Raw genomic sequence first — 25,454 nt, forward strand, 5'->3', positions numbered from 1 at the left:
CAGCTTTCAATACAAAATTTCAGTTGGTACACCATACACATTTTTCCCTTTCAGATAAAGCAAGGACTGAACTGAGATATCTGTGACTGCCCAGTATAACATAATGTCACATTTAAACCCATCAACAACACACAACCCAGCACAAAAAACCCATCATGACATTAGCAGTTTTAATGAAAACTCTGGCCAATGTCTAGAATGAGATCTCATTTAGGGAACAAAATTAACTTGTTAAATATGAGATGGGCTGGGAAAGGAGAAATTTTGCCTGCAACATATAAATTGCTGCAAAATATGAAAGCAGATCAAATGGAAACCAAGATTGTTGTTATATTCTGATGCAGAATTCGAAGAAGCACGAATAGAGGGCGAAAAGGAGAAATGTGTCAAGAGGATGGCATATCAAGCCAACCCTGACCGTGACCGCCTTCCACTTGGAAACCGATGCCCTCACTGTGGCAGAATATGCGGGTCAAGAATAAGACTCCATAGTCACCTACGGAGCCACCGCCTAGACATGGTATGATGGCTTGAAGTATGATGGCTTGAAGGTCATCATACTTGGACAATGAGGGATCGCCTAAGTAAGTAAGTAAGTAAGTAAGTAAGTAAGTCTGCCTAATAAAAATAAAGAACTCTAATTTTCAAAGAAGTGGGTATTTGACGCATTGTCATGAGTTCTCCATAACTATTTTTTCTATCAGTATCGCTTAATGCAGCTTAGATTTACCTATGGGGGACTGGTAGGTTGCTGGGCTAACACTGAGCAAATGATCAGTTCTGGTACCATAAGTCTAGTCCTCCAAAGCCATGTTAGGATGTGAATGTGCTGTGGATGTTTTTAATACTTGCTCCCTGTCCTTCTTTTCTCAGCTTCTTAATTTGCTCTACCCAGAGTTACTGTGATATCTAAATCAGCAAACTATGATTAGCATTGCTTCGAGAAAATAGTTTGCAGTCCACTCTAATTCAAACTGTTATTTCAAATCACAATAGCAAGGGGATATCCAAAATTTGCCAAAACAAACATAATGGAGAACTATGGATTCCTGGAAATGAGGCAAAGGGTGACAAGACTATATAAGATTATAGGTGGAACAAACTCCCATGAGATCAATCATTCTACCTCAAAGCATGGTTAGGAGGATTAAGTCTGTGTTTTATCCATTACAAGATACTAAGTGTGTTCTTCTAAATCTAAAACCATCCATTCTCTCACTGTTCAAGTCAGCAACTTAAATTCTGATAGCATTTCAAGCAGTTTCTACTTGTTTGTTCATGCAGTAGAGCTAGCTTCTAACAAAATCTTCCACCCATTACATTACTTCTTAAGTGATATTTAAACAATGTGAGCTAAAATATTATATAAAGCAGGTTAATGCTTTTGTAGATCTTTCTTCTCACATTACATAGGAATCAACAACCCTATAAATACCAAACTGCAACACTTATCTATGTGCCTCCAGTCTCATACAAAAAAGAATATATATTGCAAAAGCACAATACAAAATAATTATCATACACATCGTACCTAACTTTTAAGCTCCATAGAGTGATGCTTCCAAAGTTCAGCACATGGCATTCTCAGAACTCTGCCCATATCCAACAACTAGGGCTAGGGCAAGAAAACAGCCTTTGAAAGCTGGTCAGACAGAAAGAATGCAGCTCAGGCAAAGAGGTCACCAAACAAGTTTTCCAACAAGCTACTCCACTTGGTATTTCAGACTCAACCCTCCAGAGCAAGGGCATGTGACAAATGAGTCTCCTAATATTCACTGAATCCAGGAGTGTCTGATACAAGGCTGCATCTCAAAAAGGCAAAGCAGTGCAGAGTTTGCTATAAAAAGAACACTGTTCCACAGCACCAGCGTTTTTGGCTTGGAAAGGCCTCTCCACAGCTAAATGCTAAACTGAGGGAGGCACACCAGCAGGATTTAAACTTCACCTCTGACTCAGCAGGGATTGGAACCTCATAGTGCCAAAGCTAACATGTCAAACAGAGTACTTCTGAACATGTACAAAGTGCTCTTTCTTTCATCTACACAAAACAGCCTATCCTGCCATCTTTACCACTATTTGTAGGAGACCCCTAGTTCAGATAATGTAAATCCAAGTATCTCTTTAAACACTAAACAGTATGCGTGCACCTAAAACAGCTGCAGGAGTCTACCATGTACCATGCAGCTGTGGACAAGTCTACATAGGGACCACCAAACGCAGTGCCCAAACACAAATCAAGGAACTTGAAAGGCACTGCAGACTACTTTAACCAAAGAAATCAGCCATAGCAGAGCATCTCATGAACCAACCTGGACACCGCATTTTATTTGAGAACACAGAAATGCTGGACCACTCTCACAACCTCTGAGGATGCTTGCCATAGATGCAGGCGAAACATCAGGAGAGAATGCCTCTAGACCATGGCCATATAGCCCGAAAAACCCTACAACAACCCAGCTAACAGAAACACTATGTGAGAAGGCAACTGGGTGATATTTTAGACAGAATTGAATAGAACAGGTATCTAGATGCCTGAATTTATTAACTGAAATGTAACTGAAAATTTGTCTCTTTCTTGGCTTTGCTTATTTTGTTTCCAGTAGCTTATCCCACATCTCCTCGTTCTTTTAATTTTACCTTAAAAGAAGTATTAATTCCAGAGTACCACCACTTACCTGGTGAGCCCAGTGGTTTTGCCTGGTTGTGCTTTCTCTGCTTGTTTTCCTCTTTGCTTCATGTCAGCCAGCCTTTGTCGCATGTTGATGGTCATTTCAGAACTCAGACGCCAGATGAAAATACAGCTGGAAGTATAGAAATATATGAATAGTGAAGAAAGAGGGAAGTGTGCACCCACCACAATGACTTATTTCTGAAAACTATCCTGATTTGTGCCCTTTCTTTCTTTCTTTCTTTCTTTCTTTCTTTCTGCTTCTTCCATTTTACAGACAGGATGAATGCTTAAAAGCAGAAATAGACTTTGCCTCACCTGTCACCAGAGACTGAGATCAAGTGTTTACAATCATTGCTGAACATCATCCCAGTTACAATCTCTGTAAAAAAAAAATCAGAAGAAGCATTATTCTTCACCTCTATCCTCTGGGATACGTATAACACCTCCTAACAACTTATGACATAGAAAAGTGGTTCCCAACCTTTTTCCTCCAGGTGTTTTAGACTTCAGCTCCACAATTCCTAACAGCTGGTAAGCAGACTGGGATTTCTGGGAGTTGAAGTAGAAAACAACTGGAGGACCAAAGGCTGGGAACCACTGGCCTAGAAAATCAGTGGCATGACCTCTCTTCACTGAACCACCTTCCACGTAATACTAAATTAAAGACCAAAAATGAAAGAATACTGAGGAGAGGGAGACAGACAAAAAAAAATGCCAGCACCACTGACTCCTATTTAAGTTGGGTTGTTTTCCTCTCCTATCTCAAGGCCAACCGACTTATATAGAGGAAGAGTGGGAACAAGGAAGAGAAAACAACGACAGATATTGACTCCTCCTGAGGTATAGGTGTGTGACTTTTAATGTGTTACTTGTAATTTAATTAATAGCACAAACTGCTGCCAAAATGAAAATACAAATGCACAATAAAAGAAAATGAAACAAACCTAATACGACTATACTACTAAAACATGCAAAGTGCTTCTTGTAGACTTTGGCAACAGTTTTGATCCTCATTGTCATTGATAAGGAAATTTAAGGACCAACTGTCTCTTCACAGTTCAATCCAACAGGACAATGAGTTCAACTTAAATTTGCTGTTCTTGCCATGTGCCTTCAAGCTGGCTACTATATCTGGCAACCCTATCATATAATTTTCTTGACAAGATTTCCTCTGTGGAAGTTGGGTATTTGTTCCCTCTAAATCCGAGCAACTGTGACTTGCCTGGCATCATCCAAAGGAGTTTGAGGGTTAACTGAAGATTAGAACCTTGGTCCTGCACTTAAACTCTTATATCATCTAGCCTCTTATATGCTGTCCTCAAATAAAAATACAGGTTTCACCCTATATTTTTCAATGACTCACTCTTCATCAATTTTATCTTTCAACCATTCTAAATTTTACTCTGAACCATATTTTGACGTCTGGTCTGCTCTTTCAACCAACCACTGCTTTTTCTCTCCCTGACAACCCAGTGCACTGGATTTTCTCCTATTATTTGACCTGGTGCACTTTTTAACTTTCAGTCGACTCACTGCCATCATAGAATCATAGAGTTGGAAGAGACACATCTCATGTTTAAGCCTTGCATATATAAGATTTTTTTAAAAACTAGGCTTTGCTTTTCAATATTTTCCATGTTTTGATGGTGCTCTGGTCCCTAACCTGTCAAACAAACAGAGGATGCCTGTAGCTTAAATACAGAGCAAAATTATTCCCAAGATTGCCTGGAATTCCCCAGTTTTTGGAATACTCGGTTTCAATTAATGTTATCCATCAACAAAGGTTGTGCAACTTACCTGAGTGCCCATACATTGTGGCAACACACTCGCCTGAGTAGAAGTCAAAGATAGAAAGGTTCTTGTCAGAGCAACTTGTTGCAATATACAGACCAGAGGGATCTGTTTGCACCTGAAATTAATGTTACAGAGTAGAATGCAATGTGTCAAATATATTTATCATAGAGTGCATTCTTCTTTTTAAAAATCTGACTTGGGGGATTTTGCTACAGACTAGTCCTCACTCTTCAAGCCTTCCGTGCACAATTGAAGACATGGTTTTTTTCGACAAGCCTTCGACTATATTTAGATTCCTTTAATGAATATATGTGAGGATCCATAGATTTCACCAAGCACTTTATATGACTGAGATTGATTATTGTTGTTTTATATATAGCTATTGCTGATTTTACTGATTTTAATCACGGGGTTTTATGAAGTGAGATATTTATGTTGGCTGTCACTGTTATATGTTATTGTTTTTGCAATTTTTGTATTTTTTATGTTTGCACCTTTGAGTGTTTTGTAAACTGCCCTGCGTCCCTCTGGGAGATGGTGGTGGGGTATAAATAGCATTGATGATGATGATGATGATGATGAAGATGATGATGATGATGATGGAATAATCTGGATATTTATTTTAGTACTGATTACACTGCCTAGCTAGAATGTATCACTTTAAGGCTAAACCAGAAATACACATATGGCAGATATAGAATTTATCAGCCTAGCCTTTACGTGTCAGTTTCATACAACCTTCTCCACTCGTCTTCAAGAACGCTTCATGTTGTACTTTATGAAATTAGGAATCCTGGTATCTTGGCAAGCTATTATGTGGGCCTTTTTCTAGCAAAATCTATTGGAGTTTCTAGAGCTTTCTCACATTGTGATAAAGAGCTTGTGTCCACAGTCACAGATAAGTTTTTGATGGATGTTAAACCCATCAAAAGTGGAATGAAATTGATAATGGCATATTGTCTTACAAAGTTAGGTGGTTTATTTGATTTTAATACGTGCTTAGTAAATCTGCTGATAAAATATAAGCAGAGCTACTTTTCTACTAAACTTTCTGGATCCAAACTAGAAAAGAATTTCTAAAATATGGAATCAGTTTGCTTTTGTTTTTCTCAAATACCAAAAAAGGGGAAAAAACATGGATTCTTAAGCTCTTAACCCTGGAACCTTTGCTGGGGTCAACATAGGTATCAATAAGCTAAAAACAGTAGAATAGCATAGAATAATCTTATAAGGAGGGAGAAATGAAAAGCAATCTTTTTTATTCAGTAAGTAAGAAATTATCTTTTCAAAAATTCAAGCAGTTTATTCCCTTCTCTCCAAAAGTCCAAGCGCATACAAGGTTAAGGAGAGTAAATTAATGGAATGTTGTCTACCTTCATTCTGGTAAAGTATTTAATACAGTAATGTAATGCAATATTACAGCACTTAATTGTTCAAAAATCTGCCGCTTTCAGCATTAGTATAATAACATTAGGTTTAAGCTGATTAATAAGTAACTCGAGGCTTTAACTACTTTCCACTAATTTTCCTATGCCTGCACACAGGTTAGGTTTCTTTAATCCAAAAGTATGTGCCCCTTAAAACACTGTTTCTCAACCTGGGGGTCGGGACCACTTGGGGGGGGGGGGTCGTAAGGAGGCATCAGAGGGGTTGCCAAAGACCATCAGAAAACAGAGTATTTCCTATTGATCATGGGGGATCTGAGTGGGAAGTTTGGCCCAATTCTATTATTGGTGGAGCTCAGAGTGCTTTTTGATTGTAGGTGAACTATAAATCCAAGCGGCTACAACTCCCAAATGACAAAATCAATCTCCCCCAACCCCACCAGTATTCAAATTTGGGCGGATCAGGTATTTGTGCAAAATTTGGTCCAGTGAATGAAAATACATCCTGCATATCAGATATTTACATTACGATTCATAACAGTAGCAAAATTAGTTATGAAGTAGCAATGAAAATAATGTTATGGCTGAGGGTCACCACAACATGAAGAACTGTATTAAGGGGTCGCGGCATTAGGAAGGTTGAAAACCACTGCCTTAAAATACCCAGCATTCACATTAGTACAAAAAACGATAATGGCTAAATACTTTACACGTCTGTTTGAAAGAGCTCACCCCTATCTGTTTGTGCTACTACCACAACACTAGATGAAAATACAATGCTATGAATGCATAGACACCTGAAAAATATAAACACAAACAAAAGGGAGCACTTCCTTGTAAATCCAAGAGGCAGCAATTGCTGGCACTGATCTATATGTAGGCTAACTATTCCCAGATCTCTTACCTTGACAATACTGTCATTTCCTGAGTTTCACAGATTTCTAACAGTCTGGACTGCTGAAATCATCTGGAAATTGAATATTGATCTGGCCAGAAAATACTCTTCCTGAATAAAATCTCAGAGAGAAGTGAAACTGCAAAGGAAACGGCTTCAGGGAAAGAATACAAAGCTGGGGAACATGGACCACAGCATGAGGGATCTTCAAAAGCAAGTGTAGGAAATGCCATAGGATTCTGAGACATAAACACAACTTTATGTATGAATGCAAATGTCTTAAACATGCTTATGCAGCAAAATGAGATTTTCTGCATTTGGGTCAGTTTAGAGTAGCAACAAAAAAATTAAACGCCGTTGCCACTTTTAAAATAATCTAAAGATTAAGAAATCTGTAGACAATATGCATTCACTCCAGTTAAAGTACAGATGAATTAAAATGGGATACCCATGAATTTCAACTAACTGCTCCTGAGGCAATGGTCAGCAATCAAGTTAAAGGGGAATGATAATTTTTGTTAGCTTTTAGAGCATCATTTTGACCTTTAATTTATGTATAGGATGTCTTTATGATGGACAAACCAAATGCAAATGGCAAACTGTAAAGTTTCTATGTTACATGGAAAAGAACTAGAATCCAACACATCAATTATAACTGTATTAATAAAAGGGCAAAACAAGGGAAACGGAGAGAATAAATAAAACCTGTAAAATATAAAATGGTCTTACTTTAATTAAGGTGCCATCTTCACTTTGGGATCCCTTGTACAGCTTCTTTTGCTTTCCACTACTAATGTTGAAAATCCTGTGAAAGAAAGCAAGACATAATTCAGAAAAGTTATGCTCAGAATTTAGTTGTACTTGGTTTATACAGTTTACATCTAACATTCAGCCACATGTCTCTGAGAAGCTCATAATAGCTGATGTTACAGAAAAGCAAATGCCTCTGAACATGGAAGTTCTATTTAATTGTTCGTAGCCAATAGCTACTGATAAACCTATTGTTCCATTAAATCATCTAGTTAAATAAAAAAAGCTAAAGCCTATTCTTGTCTTGGGCTATCTGCTTACAGAGTGCTTTAGCCACTCTTCTCTTCACTGTATAATGTCAAGGGAAAGGTTTCCCCTCAATATTAAGTCTAGTTGTGGCCGACTCTGGGGGGGGGGGGGGTGCTCATCTCCATCTCTAATGCAAAGAACCGGTGTTGTCTGTAGACACCTCCAAGGTCATGTGGCTGGAATGACTGTATGGAGCACCATTACTACCCACAGAAATAGTACCTATTGATCTACTCATATTTGCATGTTTTCGAACTGCTAGGTTGGTAGAAGCTGGGGCTAACAGCAGGAGCTCACCCCACTCCCTGGATTCGAACTGCCAATCTTTCAGTCAGCAAATTCAGCAGCTCAGTGGTTTAACCCGCTGCACCACCGAGGGCTCCTTGTATACTGTACAATGCATTTGTATTTTTAAACAGAAGAGCAATGAGAAATATGTACTTTCAAGAAATATCTACTTTCAAGTTCAAAAACTGAGCTTGATGGAACTAATTGGCCACTAACACAGTCAATAAGCTAGACAAAGAAAACACTGATTTATCTCTCATGCCACCACCCCTTTTAAAAAACTTGATTTGTCTTTCAAATATAATTAGATACAACGAGAAAGAGAGAAAGAGAAGAAAAAAAGAAAAATAGAAGGCCTGAATGTAGTGAGATTCTGGACTGCCTCTCTCGGATGGGACTTGGTCACTGTTTTATAGTGGTTTCATTCCTTCCTGTAGAGCAGGCATGGCAAACATCATCCCTCCAGGTGTTTAGGACTTGAACTCTCACAATTCCTAATAGCGGGTAGGTTGTTAGGAATTGTGGGAGTTGAAGTCCAAAACACCTGGGGGGCCAAAGTTTGCCTATGCCTGCTGTTGAGGCACATACAGAAGGTAGTGCTGTATTAAGTCATGCCAATTGCCTGCCTTTCAGGAATATACAATCAATGAATGCCCAACGCCCTGGCTGCCAAGTTCGGCTCTGTACTCCACGCTGTTTAACATACACATGAAACCATTTAGACAAGTTATCAAGAATTTGAAGTTTAGTGTCACCAACATACTAGTGTCCATGGCAGGTAGTGAACCAACCTGATGTTACGATCTTGGCATCCAATGGCAGCATATTTCCAGTTGGGGTTGACATCCATGTCATAAAGAGTAGTTTTCCTGACAACATGGTGTGTCCGAGTAAAATGAACTCCATCACCGGTCTGAACACAAAAAAATTAAATTAAAAGAAAAAACAAACATACCAACAACAGTCCAAATCTACATGCATGATATCTTTCTTCATCAAGCAAGAGATAAAGGAACCAATGCAAGAAGAGAATGGATGGTGAAGCAGCAACTCCCCCTGTGGCCGGAATCCAGTCGGAATTAAGCATACCCTTATAGAGCTAGAAAGCTAGAATGTTAAATTGTCTCTGTGACTGTTTATATATGTTGTATGTCTAATTGGCATTGAATGTTTGCCATGTACAGTATATGTGCATTGTATGAGTCCCCCGCGGAGTGAGAATGGAGGAATATAAATGCTGTAAATAAATAGTAATAATAAATAACAGCAGGTGAAATCAACCATCAGTCCTATATAGTTTTTCTAAAGAGTGAGAACAGAATGAAACAAGGCCTAAAACATCCAAAGATCCTTCTTAAAATACTTCATCCCAAAAGTTACATAAAGAGAGAAGACTGTAATAGAATTACCTTCTGTGCAGTGCGGAAATAGATGCTCTTATCTGCTCCACAGCTAATCATTCGCACTTTTCCATCATTGGCTGAAGGGAGAGAGAAATAAGTGGAATCATGAACAAGCAGACATATGAGAAGAAAATTAAAATTTCTTCCCACGTTAACACTTTGCTTTCTCAATTTCACATTACTATTCCTGCTGGTCTGTCTTGTAGAATTTAATTTAGCCATGGTTATTGGAAAAGGGGATTAATTACAAATAAGTCATTATTTATCATGAGTTACTATGTGCTCCTAAATTAACTCTTACAATTTGACCTCTAAACAAAAGATAAGTACTCCATGAGGAAATATCTTTAAACGACTCTGCAACCCTCAGAGAGGCAAAATTGTATATGAGAAGATAAGGTGAATCAAAACATAAAATCAAAACGGCAGAGAAAAGATGGGGCGATAATATACCGTCACTGAAATACTGGGCAAACAGAGACTTTTGGTGTGCAAACTCTACACTAACCAGTTATTTTTTTCTTTATTTGGATAGTTTCTAACACCCCAGAGAAAGAAAAGAATAAGTATCCTATCTAAAGAAGTGAGGTAGTGTTAAAGATATCAGAAGGCACATCTAAAGAAGGGAAATGAAAAAAATGAGTTGTCGTTATTATTGTTGTTGTTATATTATTTTACTGATACAAAAACACAGTATGTCACAGCAAATGAGATATAAATGCTGAATTTTGTATTATTATTATTATTATTATTATTAACAACTTCATTTCTATCCTGCTCTTCTCACCCCGCAGAGCGGCATATAACATAGGTAAAGGTAAAGGTAGTCCTCTGACATTAAGTCCAGTCATGTCTGACTCTGGGGTGTGGTGCTCATCTCCATTTCTAAGCCGAAGAGCCAGCGTTGTCCATAGACACCTCCAAGGTCATGTGGCCAGCATGACTGCATGGAGCACCGTTACCTTCCCACCGGAGCGGTACCTATTGATCTACTCACATTTGCATGTTTTCAAACTGCTAGGTTGGCAGAAGCTAGGGCTGACAGCGGAAGCTCACGCCGCTCCCCGGAATCGAACCTGCGACCTTTCGGTCAACAAGCTCACCACTCAGTGCTTTAACCCACTGCGCCACCAGGGGCTCCAGGCATATAACATACATCTAGGCAAAAATGCCTCATTATACAAATCAAATGAAACATCACATAAAACCATTAGAAACAATAGACATACAAATACAATTTAAAACCATTAAACATTAGGAAGTTTTTCCTGAACATTAGGAAGAACTTCCTGACTGTGAGAGCCATTCACCAGTGGAACTCTCTGCCCCAGAATGTGGTGGAGGCTCCTTCTTTGGAAGCTTTTAAACAGAGGCTGGATGGCCATCTGTCAGGGGTGCTTTGAATGCAGTTTTCCTGCTTCTTGCCAGGGGGTTGAACTAGATGGCCCATGAGATCTCTTCCAACTCTATAATTCTATTATTCTAACATATTAAAACATAATAACCTCATACACAAATAATGCCAATCCCTTAAGCATAATTCAGCTGCTTCATTTCTAACCATGTCACGATAGGATGTTGGACTGCATTTCTGGCACTTGTCAAACTTGCACAGTGGTGTTTCCCAAGTCTCTTGGTTGAGTAGCAGCATCACAGTCCATCACTATTATAGTAGCATCACGACACATCTTACTAGCCCCTTCCCTCTCCTCCTGTCATGATCTTGAAGTCTACTTTGGCTCTCTTGGATGGTGCTGAGTCAGAGAAGATGCCATTGTCAACATCAGTGGTTCTCAACCTATGGATCCCAAGATGTTTTGGCCTTCAACTCCCAGAGATTCTAACAGCTGGTAAACTGCCTGGGATTTCTGGGAGTTGTAGGCCAAAACACCTGGGAACCTACAGATTGAGAACCACTGGTCTACATCATTTAGAACTGCAATGAAGAATTGGTGTTGATTTATGTTAACTAAAAGAGATTCACAATCACATTACCTGCAAACTTCACTGCTGTGATTGAAGATGAATGCTCATCTAGGGTCTGCTGGAGGCTATAATCCCTCCCAGCGTCCAAAACATGGATCAGTCTGTCTCTACTAGCTGATGCTAGAAGCTTCAACCCTGTTGTTAAGAGAACAGAAGGAGAAAACACACAACTAAAATTATGGTTATTTCAATTCCTTATTTTGAATTGGAACAGTTGACCTGAACACAAAGGCAAGACTATCCCCATATTTGATTTAAAAAGAAACAAAGAGAAACGACCTATATAAGGCTGCATTTTGAGAATGGGAACTTTTTATATTTTAGTAGTTTGTGCAATATTTTAATGGTTTTTGTGCAGTTATGTTTTATTAGTGTAATTATGTTTTATTTAAGTATTTGCATTTTTATTATCTTAATTTTAATTATTTTTGGTAATAAGTTTATTAATGTTGATTTTCTATTTTTTAAATATTGTGTGATTTTAATTATGGCATTGAATGTTTGCTTTTTTATATGTATATAAACCGCCCTGAGTCCCTTTGGGGAGAGAGAACAGTCTAGAAATAAAGTAGTATTATGATTTAATAACCTGGGGTAGAGTCTGGAAGCAGTCATATCAATATTGTCGTATATAAGAAGATAATACCTCAGAATATATGATTTTAGGTAAATCTATGATATGTGCACATTTTATGCCAAAACTAATTCAGGTATCTGCAGTTAAGAATAATATGAGTATACCATGAAAATGTTGAGAAGTGAGAGGATTAAGCTGAAGATGTTTGGTTTGAAGAATATCAGTATTGTTTTAGTGTATTTGATGTCTTTATAATGACAGTGTATAGATTATTTATTCATAGATTTGTTCACTGTGTATTTAATAAACATGATTAAAAAAACAATGGGAAGATGAAACTCTGGGTTGTTGTGAGTTTTCCGAGCTGTATGGCCATGTTCCAGAAGCATTCTCTCCTGACATTTCACCTGCATTTATGGCAGGCATCCTCAGAGGTTGTGAGGTTTGTTGGAAACTAGAAAAATGGGGTTTATATATCTGTTGAATGTCCAGGGTGGGAGAAAGAACTCTTGTCTCTTTGAGGTAGGTGTGAATGTTGCAATTGGCCACCTTGATTAGCATTTAATGGCTTAACAGTTTCAAGTTCTGGCTTCTTACGGCCTGGGGGAATGCTTTGTTGGGAGATATTTAGCTGGCCCTGATTGTTTGTTGACTGGAATTCCCCTGTTTTGAGTGTTGTTCTTTATTTACTGTTATGATTTTAGAGTTTGTTTAATACTGGTAGCCAGATTTCGTTCATTTTCATGGTTCCTTCCTTTCTGTTGAAACTGTCCATTTGGTTGTGGATCCCAATAGCTTAACTGTGTAGCCTGACATGATAGTTGTTAGAGTGGTCCAGCATTTCAGTGTTCTCAAATAACCCATCTGGTGGGTGAGACATTATATTCTCTCTGTTAGCCTACTGAAAGAAAGCTAATTTGATAGAAGAGGGATAAATTAATGTTCCACAATTTGTTAATATACAGGCAAGAAGACTGGCTCGGCAACAGTTGAGACCTCCTTACCTGTATCAGGCTTTGAATACTCAAGGCAGAGGATTTCAGAATCATGGGCTTCTACTTTCAGCATCTCTCTCATGGACTTCAACTCGTAGATCCTGAAAAGGACCCAGGCAGATGGTGAGAAAGGGATAGGGCTGTTATGAAAAGCTAGTCCTCTCCAACACTCCCAAGCTTACCTGAGAGTGCCTATCCTGTCACCTGAGGCCAGGTGCTCCCCAGTGGGGCTGACACAAACTGTACGAATTCCCACTTTTGCATCCAGGATTTGCGAGTCTGCCTTGTCCACCCCTCCAGCTGTGTTGTACTCTGTGTCCAGGAGGGCTTGGGTGTTTTCGTCAACATAGATAATTTTCATCAGATCCTGTGAAAAACAAAAGTTGCCATTTGGAATAAGCCAATGGAATCAAAGTCAACATCAGGGGAGGAAACCCAACTCTGATGGAATATAAAATCACTTAAAACAGTAGCAAAGACTATGGGGCTCAAACTGTAATTCTGGCAAGTTTTAACCAAAACACAAAACAGTAGCCTACTGAACAATACAGACATGTGTGGAATTGGAAACAATACTGCTCTGTATACACAGATCATAATATGAACACAGGAGGCAGCCATTGCATACTTAAAGTGTGCAGCCATTTTCTATCCCCAGATATAAACTATAAGGCTAAAAAGAATATAAGTAAATGATGTAGGGGGAGCTCTCATGAATTATACATTCATAGCACTGCAGGCAGATTTAACTCATCACAAGGTTTTGCACAAGGCTTCATAACACAAAAATGAATGCAAGAGAACAGAACAGAGCTTAAAATCATGTAGGAATCACTAATAAATCTTTTTTTAAATATTTTACATAGAAGCTAATTTCCAAAGCCGTCCCTAACATGATGCAATTCTCTTTTCTTTTAGCATCACAATGAACTTTCTAAATGTTACAGTTCTCCGCTGCAGTGAAACTTCTTTAATTTGGCAGCAATGCACATAATGACTAACCAGAATATTTTGCTGCCTGAAGCTGGGAAAAAAGCATTACCTATTCAATAATGTTGAGGTACCTTGTATCTAAAGCAGCCAACTTCTTCTGGCACGTATATTTAAAAAATCCCAAAAGTGACTTTCACTTACTTGGTACTACAATATAATAAGAAAAAAGTACATAATATCTCACTGTCTATTCATGACATCCCAGATTCATTGCCTGGGATGTTTGCTTCATTCTCCCTAAAGCTAAGAATAGCTGTGAATAGACGTCTGAAGGCATTGTGAGGAAAACTCAATCAGAAAGAATAGATTATTTTCTGTTTATTCCCAGCCAGTTCTGAAAGAATCCAGTATTACCAACCTGGTTGGTTGTTCTCTCTGAGACTATGCCCAAATGTCAAGGGCAGACATGATTACATTCTACCACATATATTCAAGCAACGGATTAAAAGACTCAAATATCCTTAGTTTACATACACTTTGATATGTACATCTGTTCACCATTCAGGCAAACCTACAATACACGTTTGTTTGGGAAAATGCAAAATAATTTCACAAGCTCTATCAGACCACAGCAGCCTGGATACAGTATATTTCTGAAAATATATTGTGTCTTGGAGGTCGTTTCTAACATTTTAAAGAAAACGAAAGTAACAGTGTAGGTTACATATGGTAAGAAGCCCCCCGTGGCGCAATGGGTTAAACCCTTGTGCCAGCTGAACTGCTGACCAAAAGATTAGCAGTTTGAACCCAGGGAAAGGGGTGAGCTCCCATCTGACAGCTCCAGCTTCCTATGCAGGGACATGAGAGATATCTCCCACAGGATGGTAACTCATTCGGGTCCCCTGGGCAATGTCCTTGCAGACAGCCAATTCTCTCACACCAGAAGTGATTTATAGTTTCTCAAGTCACTCCTGACACACACACAAAAAGGTAAACCAATCTTTGGTTACTTTCGACCAGTGTATTGAATGATGGATTCCTAAGCAAATTAGAAGCTATGTTGCCAAGAATGTTTTGTTTTGGCTTCATATAGATAAATAAAATATAGTAAATTCCAGATCAAACCAGATTCTTACATTGCTCAGAATGTTTCGATGCAGAGCAGTGCCATGGATGTTTGAACTCTCGGTGTTCCAAAGCCGGATAGTATTATCCGAGGAGCAGGTGATGAAAGAGTTTGGGGGTAAGCAAGACTGATTGCTGTCCTTCACCTCAGGGTACACCTGAGAACCAGAAAAGAACAAAGTAGAAGGAGAAAACAAGGGTTTATATTCCAATCCATTGACAATAACACTCCAAGCCACTTGGGCACCTAAAGCGTTTTTCTCACAAGTAATCCAAACCACTCCCAAAATTCCCTGTTCTAGATCATTATTAAGGTTGATGAAGCTTATTATCATGCCCATCTTTGAAGTTGGTTTCCACAGCCAAAGTATATATTTAGCTGAATGCCTATAAAAGAATCCTCCACTTTCCTGCAACTGTGGAAAAGAACAGGCAACTCCGCATTTATATGCTTGTCCGCAATGTCCTGCCTCATGTACAGAGGAAGAATTGTTAGAGGTTACAGACAATGTGGTTGCTGTTGCCTATTTTTGGTTCTTCTATTTTTATTAGTTTTATACTAATGTATGCAATGCTTTTGATACAAAATAAATAAATACCTATAAAATTGACTTGGTTGAAATGCTGTAATAACTTGTCTTTTCCACAGGAATCCTGCTCTAACAGCATCACTCCAAAAGCTCTTCTTCTGGTCAAGTAAGTAAATTCCCTTAGAGCTTTAAAGACTCTTGCACAGATAGACACATGCCAGCAGAGAGCAGTGCTATGCTACAGCTGTGGCATTTTCTATCTTGCTTTAGTGAAGATAATAAAAACAACCCTGAGGCCCCTAAAGCTGACACACTCCCTTTGTTTCTTTTCTGATCAATCCCAAATAGGAAGTTTTGAGAGCAGCTGGCCAGATGACAGAAATATTCAGAACATATGGGAAATGGGCTACAATTTAAAGGTTGTAAGAGCAATAACATGTTCTGTTAAAGACAGAGGCACTGAAGCAGGACACCTTCAGGTTGCAAGCTGTTCTTTGAACACATTGCCTCACTCCACCTCCATCCCCATATTTGATATTGGACTATTATGCACAGAAACTGTACATAGCCTTTGCAACCAGCCAGGCTATGACTAGAGGCAAAACAAAAATGGCCAATGGTACAATTCATATAACTGCAGGCAGGGATTAACAGAAAAAGCAGCTGTATTGAAATTATTAACAGGGTAGAATCATAGAATCATAGAGTTGGAAGAGACTGCATGACCCATCCAGTCTAACCTCCCACCAAGAAGTAAGAAAATTGCATTCAAAGCACCCCCAACAGATGGCCATCGGGCCTCTGTTTAAAAGCTTCCAAAGAAGGAGCCTCCACCACACTCCGGGGCAAAGAGTTCCACTGCTGAATGGCTCTCACAGTCAGGATGTTCTTCCTAATGTTCACATGGAATCTCCTTTCTTGTAGTTTGAAGCCATTGTTCCGTGTCCTAGTCTCCAAGGAAGCAGAAAACAAGCTTGCTCCCTCCTCCCTATGAATTTCTCTCACGTATTTATACATGGCTTTCATGTCACCTCTCAGCCTTCTCTTCTTCAGGCTAAACATGCCCAGCTCTTTAAGCCACTCCTCATAGGGCTTGTTCTCCAGACCCTTGATCATTTTAGTGGCCCTCCTCTGGTATGGCTTTGCTTGGTGACTGGTTTTACCCCGTACACCAATGGTTCTCAATATGTGGTCTCCAGGTATTTTGGCCTATAACTCCCAGAAATTCCAGCCAGTTTACAAACTGTTAAGATTTCTGGGAATTGAAGACCAAAACATCTTGGGACCCACAGGTTGAGAAGCACTGCTGTACACCATTTCCAGCCATGTGAACAGGCACACTGCTTTCCCCCACTCCTATTCCTCTTCTATCTCCCCTCTGGCTTCCTGCACTACTTTCAACTCTTATGAGTTCACACTGTCCTTTACTACAAATGTAAAATATTGCTTCCTCCTGTAGCCTGCGCCCAAGTATGCAGGGGAAGCACATTGAGAAAAGAGGAACAAATATTGTTTGGGGAATCTTGTCACAGTGAAAATTACCAGCTCTTGTTTTCAAACGCTTACGCTTTCTAACCAAATAACAATGATAATTGAGAAACACTCTCATTAGGTCTGCTCTCACACAGCTCTCTCCCCCGTGGCTGCCACACACCACAGACTTCTTCACTTTTAGTTACCTCAATATTCCAGACACACGAGGAATGATATAAGGCAGAATAAACCTTGCCCACTTTCTTGGGGTCCTTGACATCCCACACATACAAGCTGTGATCGTTGTAAACACACGACAGCCACTGGTTGTTGGGGTCAAAAGTCAAGGCAATGGTATCTGGATACTTGGCATCGGTCACATTAGAAAACAGGCGGCTGTGAATTGATAGCACAATTGTTAATTGTCATACTGTTAATGGATTTATTAGAAGGTAAAGGGAATTGACAAAGTAAAATCAGGAAGTGCAAGAATGCCTGCTTGTTTTGGCAACTACCAACTATTTCCAATGACACAAATGGATATAGTTATTTACATTAATAAAAAAACAGTGGGTAACAACTTACTATAAATTGTATAACAGGGGTGTGGAAACTCTGGTTCTCCAGATGTTTGGCACACAACTCTTATAATCCTTTACCACTAGATAAGCTCAATGGAGTTGATGAACTGTACAGCAAAACATCTGTAGGGCTAAAGCTTCCCCACCCCTGTTGTAACACAGGTCAGTCTTGTTATCATCATAGTTCAAACAGGGTGGAGGGTTAAGAGCGTACAGCTGGCCTACAATTTGCATACTGAGTTAATGACAGAGTTGACATCCACATTGGGACTCTAATCTCCTTGTACACAAAAAGACAGTCTTAGGTTCCTAAATCAATTCTAGCTGAATATTTGATCTGCCAGGCACAGTTCCTGTGGCATTATGCTTCTCTGAAGAAAGGTGATGACAGCCCATATTGGGGGCCCATTCTCGAAATGAATGTGAGCTTTCAAATTATGTTGAATGTAGTTGAAGTTTTATCAAAGGAATTCTTGTGTGACTTGAATTCCTCCCTAGTGCTCTGTGGACTGATGCTGCCCTCATAAAAAGTCTCAGAACTTTTCACTGAATGTTCGAATCAACCATGTTGTCTAGACAAAAAGATTGGCACATAGAATTAAAAACAAATAAATACTTTTGCAATCCTGGAGAGCTTTTTGTTGTATTTAACAGGAGACATGTCAGAAAGGAAAGAAACAACACAACTTTTCCTCCAGCTAAAATAATCAAGTATGGCAAGTTTTGAGGCATTTCTCTTCCCCAACTATTATTTATTTATTTATTTATTTAAAGCATCTATATCCCGTCCTATCTCACCTCCGCAGAGGGAATCAGGGCGGCTAACAACCGACACAGCACAGTGCCCACAATAAGAACTAGTCTACAACCACTATTAAAATGCCTCTCTCTTTCTGTTACTACAAAATATCACTTTCCTTCTTCATAGATGTTTAAGAAATCAAATCACTCACAAACCCATTGTTTTCTGGCCAGTTATCTGATACGTACACATGCTAAAGCCAATTAAACAAGCCTTTTCAAAACAGTGGCCTGCTCATACACATGAAGGGGAAGGGAAATTTTAATAAATGTATACATGACCCAGAGACAATATGGTGAAGATGTTGCTTCTTAGGGCACCAGTAATTGACAAACACAAACAGTAACCTAAGATTATCCTTTTCCTAAAGATTTCTAATCATTCCTTTGATAATTATCCTTCTAACAGTAACACTAACAGGATAAGGGAACAAGCTCCATGCCTTGCCCTTACATTTTCCTTCTCTTCATTCTTCATCTCACTTCAGATTGCCCATTCTTTGCTCTGTGTAGAGAATGATCCTTGCATTTCCAGTACTACTCATCTCCGTAAACAGAAACAAAGATTATATTTTCTCCTCATTAACAGCACTCTTGAACTTCTCTTATGAACTTACTCAGAGGGGACAGGACCATTCCCATTACTTTATAGGTGTCTAGGGCAGAACATAGCTTATAAGGCAGGGTTCTTAAGTCAATCATTCCGGATCCAAATTTCCATTCCCCAAAACACTTACTAAAATTTATTTATTTCCAACATTTCTACCCCGTCCTTCCCAACCCCCAAAGGGGGACTCAGGGTGGCTTACAAAGGCAGCAATTCAGTGCCGACAACATACAAACACTTTATGTACAACATAAAGTGTTGTACAACATTATACAAAAGATAAAACATTTAAAACATTATTATTATTATCATGTAGCCGAATCAAAGACTGATTTACCCTATTTCTCAAACTTTTACCCTATTTCTCAAGCTTTTCTCTGTGCATCTCATAATGGGGTAATTTTACTCCCCTCACAGATTTGTTTGTACATAGAGACACTTGTTTGTGTGCATATATGTATGTATACATGGGCGGAACCAAAGGGAAAAAACTCAAAGCCAAAAGCAAAAGATTATTGAATCCTTTCTCCTGCATGAAATATCATCATAATGAATGTATTGTACAGTTTAGCATGTGGTATTTAATAATACATTCACTAAGAACTACAGAATGAATACCAATTCACTAAACAAGCTTACATTTATGAAATAGAAAAGGAATATTTTATGATCTCAGGAAATGATAAACCATAAATCTTTACATCTAGAGAAAAACAGACTAGCAACAGGGCATTGCATCACCCACCAATTTAAAAAGCAGCTAAATATACAGAATAATGGAATCTCAAACAAGGACTGAAGGAATACTATTTAAAATCGAAAAGATGGAACAACTGAAGGGGTGACATTTTAAGAACTGGCAAACCAAAAAAAATGTAACAGAGATTGAACTGAAAGCCAAATAATTCATTATGCTGGGGGCTGTCACGAGTACACAAAAAGTTCATTACATGAATTAGTTATAATGACAACTGCATGATTTCCACTTCCTTTAAAATGAAAAAACACCCATGTAGCTATTACTGCAATAGCTTCCAAGCTTTAGAACCATGTGATTTTTTGCTGCTTGGAAAGAAATGACAAGCATTTTTCTTTTTCAAGAAGAGCCAGCATACAATGTTTGCTTGATCAAGTGCTCCAACAGCAGGAGGTTTAGAAGTAAAACAAGTAGATTTCATGTTCTGAGTTTAGTTTTCCGTTTCAAACTGATCAAATTTCAAGATATCACTGTCATTAGTTTTCATGCTGTCTTCTCAGTAAACATTTGGCTAAGCATGAGAAAAGTACAATTCAACAACCAAAAAGAAAATTAAGTGAGAGAGAAAAGGGAACAACTTTAGGGGAAAGAGGCAAACATTCCCAAGTCAGCTCAAACAACATAACTGTTTAGACTATTTAAGTATGATGCTGCCATTTATCCTAATACCCTCTATGCCAGGTATGGGCAAACTCAGGCCCGGGGGCCAGATGCGACCCCTTGGGCTCTTTTCTCAGGCTCTCCTCTCTCACACCATCCTATCCTTCCTTCTTTCTCTCTTTCCTCCTTCACTTCCTCCTTTCCTTCCTTCCTTCCTTCCTTCCTTCCTTCCATCTTTCTACCCATCCATCCATCCATCCACCCATCCATCCATCCATCCATCCTGGGCCAGAGATTTAGCACAGCTTGTAAATCATCAGCAACTATAAGATCCATCAACCGAAAGGTTGCAAGTTCAAAGCCCCGGGTCTGCGTGAGCGGCCGACCGTCAGCTTTGCTCATTGTTTACCTAAGCAGTTCATAAACAGCTTTAGCTGTAATTAGAGAAATTAGGTACTGCTAAAAGCGAGGGAGGTGTTTTACAAGGTCATAAAGAAAAAGAAGTTCAGAAAATGTGGAATGAGGAAGTCCTGACTGGCGGCTCTTCGTCATAGAGGATGGAGCAACAGCACCCCCTGTGGACTGGAGCCCAACCGTCCATGCCATTGAAACATCCTTCTGTGCTGTCTGTCTGTGTACTGTCTATACAAACAGGATTGAATGTTTGCCATGTATGTGTACTTGTGATCCACCCTGAGTCAATATAAATAAATAAATTATTATTATTATTATTATTATTATTATTATTATTATTATCCTTCCTTTCCACCCTTTCGTCCTTCCCTCCTTCTCTCCCTTCTGTCTTTCCTTCCTTCTCTCTTTCCTTCCTCCTTACCTCCCTCCCTTCCCTCCCTTTCTCCTTTCCTTCCTTCCTTCCTTCCTTCCTTCCCTCCCTCCCTCCCTCCCTTCCCTCTCTCCCTTTTTCTCCTTCCTTTCCTCTTTCTTCCCTCCTTCTTTCCCTCTCTCCCTCTTTCTCCTTCCCTTCCTCCTTTTCATCCTTCCTTCCGTCTCTCTTTCCTTCCTTCTTCCCTTTCTTCCTTCCATCACCGGGCAACCAGCCCTCCTAACAGGCAGTGCTAACATGTGGCCCCCAAGTTAGAACGTCTGCCCATGCCTACTCTATGCCGAACCAACTCAACCTAGCATCCTTAACATGTGATAGATTGCCATACTATGATTGCCATACCCATTGGCTATGCTAGCAGAGGGTGATGGAAACTGCAGTTCTGCATATCTATACAACACTAGATTTGGGGAGGCCAGTCATTGCCAACTAAGAAAAAAACCTCTACAGTGAAGAGATATTTCACATCTCTGACATTTGACTTGCAGATACCACGAATATACTTTGTTGCTGAGCTATGGCACCTCTTGGATAAAATAAGAAACTGAACAACATTTCAAGGATCCCAAAGATTTCTGTGAGCTAAAGTCCAAAACATAACTTTTCCAAGCTATAAATAAAACAAGGCCAATAATATAAAGACATACAACATTTGAGGACATTATGAAAAACACAAACCCACAGATTTTTGCAATGTGAAGAATTGCTTCTTTCCCTACCTGGCTTCTGTGATGCTGGCAATGTCTGTCCCAAGGAAGTGTGGTTTCGGGAGCGTGGTCACAAAGTGAAGGTTGGAAGGGTTAAAAATCCGTACAGTGCCATCCGCGCAGCCACAGAAGATGTAATCATGGTTAACAGAGATGCAGTTGGCCACAGTAGTCTAAGGGTAAAAGATAACGAAATTAGAGGCATTGTTCCTAAAGGCACAAGGAAATAAGACAACAAAAGTCAGGAAGAAGTAAAGGAGGAAAGGAGGAAAACATAAAGCGAATGAAATGAAGCCACTTCATGAAGTGAAGAGTTTAAAGGTCCTTTCTAAGTCAATCTTTCTCAAATGATAGTTTCTTGTAACTTCTAGGGCAACTATTATTAGCATTATTTCTGTTTCCATTGTTTAGGCAATGCTGTCAAAACATTACCACCCCGTGTCCAACGGGGAATACATCAATAGATGAGGTTTAAAAGCATCCCCACTAAAAATATTTAGAAACAAAGCTCAAAGGGGAAGAGTCACATGAAAGCACCCCAACTGCTAGTGAGTTCTCATATATAATGGTTATAGGCAGGCAGGAAACCAGACGGGATTAGAGTATAAAAGGAAGGACATCACTGATTGACTGAGACATTTGACATTGCAACATTATAGGTTGCACACAAAACCATTATTTTACAATATGGTTATCCAGAGAGGAAGCCGAACATTCGTCTTGCCAAAACTCAGCCCTATTCCACGTTCATTTAAATTCTACTGTAATTTGCAAGACAAATGATGACAATGGGAGGCACAATGAGAAATGATGTGCTGAAGTCATGACTTTATTGTGACTTACTGTGAAGCTGTCTGTGTTCTAAGTAAAAGATAAGAGGTGATTTCAGTGCAGAAAGGAATAGAAAGAGGAAAGAGAGAGACATTCAGCACAGAGAGTTGCAGTTGTGCTTTGTTTTGTTTTTAATCCCTACTAACATTTGAAAAGGCAGAAAAAGTTTTCAGTCTGGCACAGAAAAAAAAATAGCCTTGCGACATATGTCATTAGGAAACTACATAGGGTCAACTGGCATCACTAAAGTCAGTTGGTTCAGTGAGAGGATATAGACCGCAGCATAGCCTTGCTACTTCTATCGCCCTTCCCATACAAATTTGAAACCTGTTACCAATAAAGGAAGGCTAGATGAAATAACCTTTTTGAATCTACTTCAGGAGTTAAATAACATTAAAGTTTTATAAACAAGTTGTTTTTATTTCAAGAAAAAATGCAGTAATATCCTGTTGAAACAGCTGATTTAAACAACAGTCATGAAATATTTATAAGGTTCCCTTAGCCACAATCAGAAACCCATTTCGGACAATGTCATGCCTTAATGATGGGAGCTTTAAAGCAAGGGTGGGCAAAGCCTACCCTATAGGCCACATGTAACCCTTGGGATCCCCTACTAAAGATCTATCCTACCCTCTGCCGACTCCCCAGTTCTTTTAAAATGGGGAGGGGGAGATTTTTCAGGTTTGGGTGAGTTTTTTCTCCCTAAATGGGCTCAAATTGCCTAAAATGTAGCATTTCCCCCCTAGCACTGCAAAGCCACCCAAATCTCCCCAAAACACCAAAAGAGAAGAAAAATCACCCAAAATGGTGGCTACCTCTGTTTTAAAGAGTAAAAAGTCTCTATGCTTTTTCTCAAATGCTTTATTCTAAAACAAAACGAATTTTCAGGATTAAGCAACTCTCATACTTAAAGCAGATACAGCAGAGACATACCTGTATCTTTAAATCCAAATATGCTCCTTTCACAAGTAAAGTAGAAAGTAGGGATAAATTTTCAATGGCCAAAGAGCCATGCATGTGGTGAGGAATAACCGAACACTCTGTGGGAACCTTTCTTCCAGTTTAGGTGTATCTCCCAGTTAATTTCACTCCCAATAGCTAAGCTCAACTGGGAAAAGATGCCTCAGTGTGATAGATAATAGGAGCAGGACTAGCGGGACGAAATGTAGGCCCAGCATACACTGACAACATACTCTCTTAGACCCTCTACTTTGTTCCTATCACTTTACGTGCACATAGGGTACATACTTTGCATTTTATTTATTTACAATTTTGCTTATTTTATTCCACTCCAGGGCTTCCTAGGCAGGCTCCCACTAGTGCAGTGGCCAAACAAGACCTAATTTCATCCCAACAAGCTGCATCATGTTCTTTAGATCACAGCTTGGAAATGTTACATTGATGGAGAGCAACTTTCAGAATCTATTGGCAATGAAGTCTGAGAATTGTAGTTAAAATGTTTCTGAGTTCTGCTCAGTCCTTGAAATATCCCTATCCACCCTCCACAAACAGAGGTCCAAGGAGGCAGATTCAGAACTTACCCTCAGCTCCACCCACTTGTCCAGCAACCTCTTTTCATTGAATTCACAGAGGAGACCTGAAGACGTGATACAGAAAGTGCTGTCGGCTTTTTTCCCCCTCCCACATGCTACATCTGTGAAGAAATTGTTCCTCAGTTCTCCAAGCAAACCAGAACGCCCGAGCAGGGGGACTGTTGCATTCACCTGGCAAAAGAGAACATGTTGAGATTGCTATGTCTAATAAGCATGAATTGTTTGATGAGAACTACTCAGACACAGTCACAGAGGTAGCAAAATGTTAGAGGAAAACGCACTTTTTCCATTTCTGTCCATTTCTACACAGAAGATTATCAACTGCTGAATTGACAAAGAAACAGCCTTAGGCATAAGGCAAAGTCGTGTGGATATGTTTTTGGTCTGGGTGGGTTGGGTTATTTGTCCTGGTCTAGTGTTTACGGCATTGAATGTTTGCCAATATTTGTTGTTAACCACCCTGATTCCCCTCGGGGAGATAGGGCAGAGTACAAATAAAGTTTTTATTATTATTATTTTGGAACCAACCTGTTATTGCTCTTGATTGTTCTTACCCAACACCTGTATCAACTTCCCACAATTTTGTGCTTTTCGGGTGTGTTGAACTACAGTTTTAGGAAAGACTGGGACTCATTTATCATTTTCTTAAAGCAAAGATGAGAAGCTTCAACTATTGGTTTTCTGATTTAGAAGAGTGTTGTAAAAAGGAGAAGGGAGGATATATAGTGATATTTTAATGGAGCAGAAAATAAGAAGGAAAAGATCAACAGGCAACAAATGTTGCTAATTGTTTAGCATGCATTTGTGTGGGTTTGTAATCTGTGGGTTGTATAGGTTAGGACGATTAGATGTAGTTCTGTTAGTTGTTCTAGTCTAGTTTTATATACCAGAAAAACAAACATTTTTGTTTTCTTATTTATGGGGCCCATTGTTCTTGCTTTCTGTAACTTTTTTCCTGCATCTGTTGCTGTACATTTGTATTTCTGCACTTTTGAATAAAAGTGATCTATTAAAGAAAATAAATATTACTGGGGAAAACACTTTCTTTTGTTGCTGGCC

At 39.1% G+C, this 25,454-nt stretch overlaps 1 protein-coding gene across 3 annotated transcripts in view; it reads right to left on the reverse strand.

Moving 5' to 3' along the window:
* Positions 1-25,454, reverse strand: part of MAPKBP1 (mitogen-activated protein kinase binding protein 1) — a 139,409-nt gene that overhangs the window by 23,111 nt on the left and 90,844 nt on the right. For 2 of the 3 annotated variants that reach the window (XM_060760816.2, XM_060760814.2), the window contains exons 8-21: positions 24,384-24,566; positions 22,855-22,872; positions 22,024-22,184; positions 17,321-17,510; positions 15,123-15,269; positions 13,236-13,420; positions 13,063-13,154; positions 11,491-11,616; positions 9,502-9,572; positions 8,884-9,005; positions 7,475-7,550; positions 4,469-4,580; positions 2,987-3,050; positions 2,676-2,801 (exon numbers count right to left, since the gene is read on the reverse strand). In XM_060760816.2, coding sequence (XP_060616799.2) covers positions 2,676-2,801; positions 2,987-3,050; positions 4,469-4,580; positions 7,475-7,550; positions 8,884-9,005; positions 9,502-9,572; positions 11,491-11,616; positions 13,063-13,154; positions 13,236-13,420; positions 15,123-15,269; positions 17,321-17,510; positions 22,024-22,184; positions 22,855-22,872; positions 24,384-24,566 — 1,673 coding nt within the window. The remainder of the gene's footprint in view (positions 1-2,675; positions 2,802-2,986; positions 3,051-4,468; positions 4,581-7,474; positions 7,551-8,883; positions 9,006-9,501; positions 9,573-11,490; positions 11,617-13,062; positions 13,155-13,235; positions 13,421-15,122; positions 15,270-17,320; positions 17,511-22,023; positions 22,185-22,854; positions 22,873-24,383; positions 24,567-25,454) is intronic. The other variant, XM_060760807.2, reaches the window with a different exon arrangement.

Source organism: Anolis sagrei, chromosome 1, assembly GCF_037176765.1.
Source record: "Anolis sagrei isolate rAnoSag1 chromosome 1, rAnoSag1.mat, whole genome shotgun sequence".
Lineage (NCBI taxonomy): Eukaryota > Metazoa > Chordata > Lepidosauria > Squamata > Dactyloidae > Anolis > Anolis sagrei.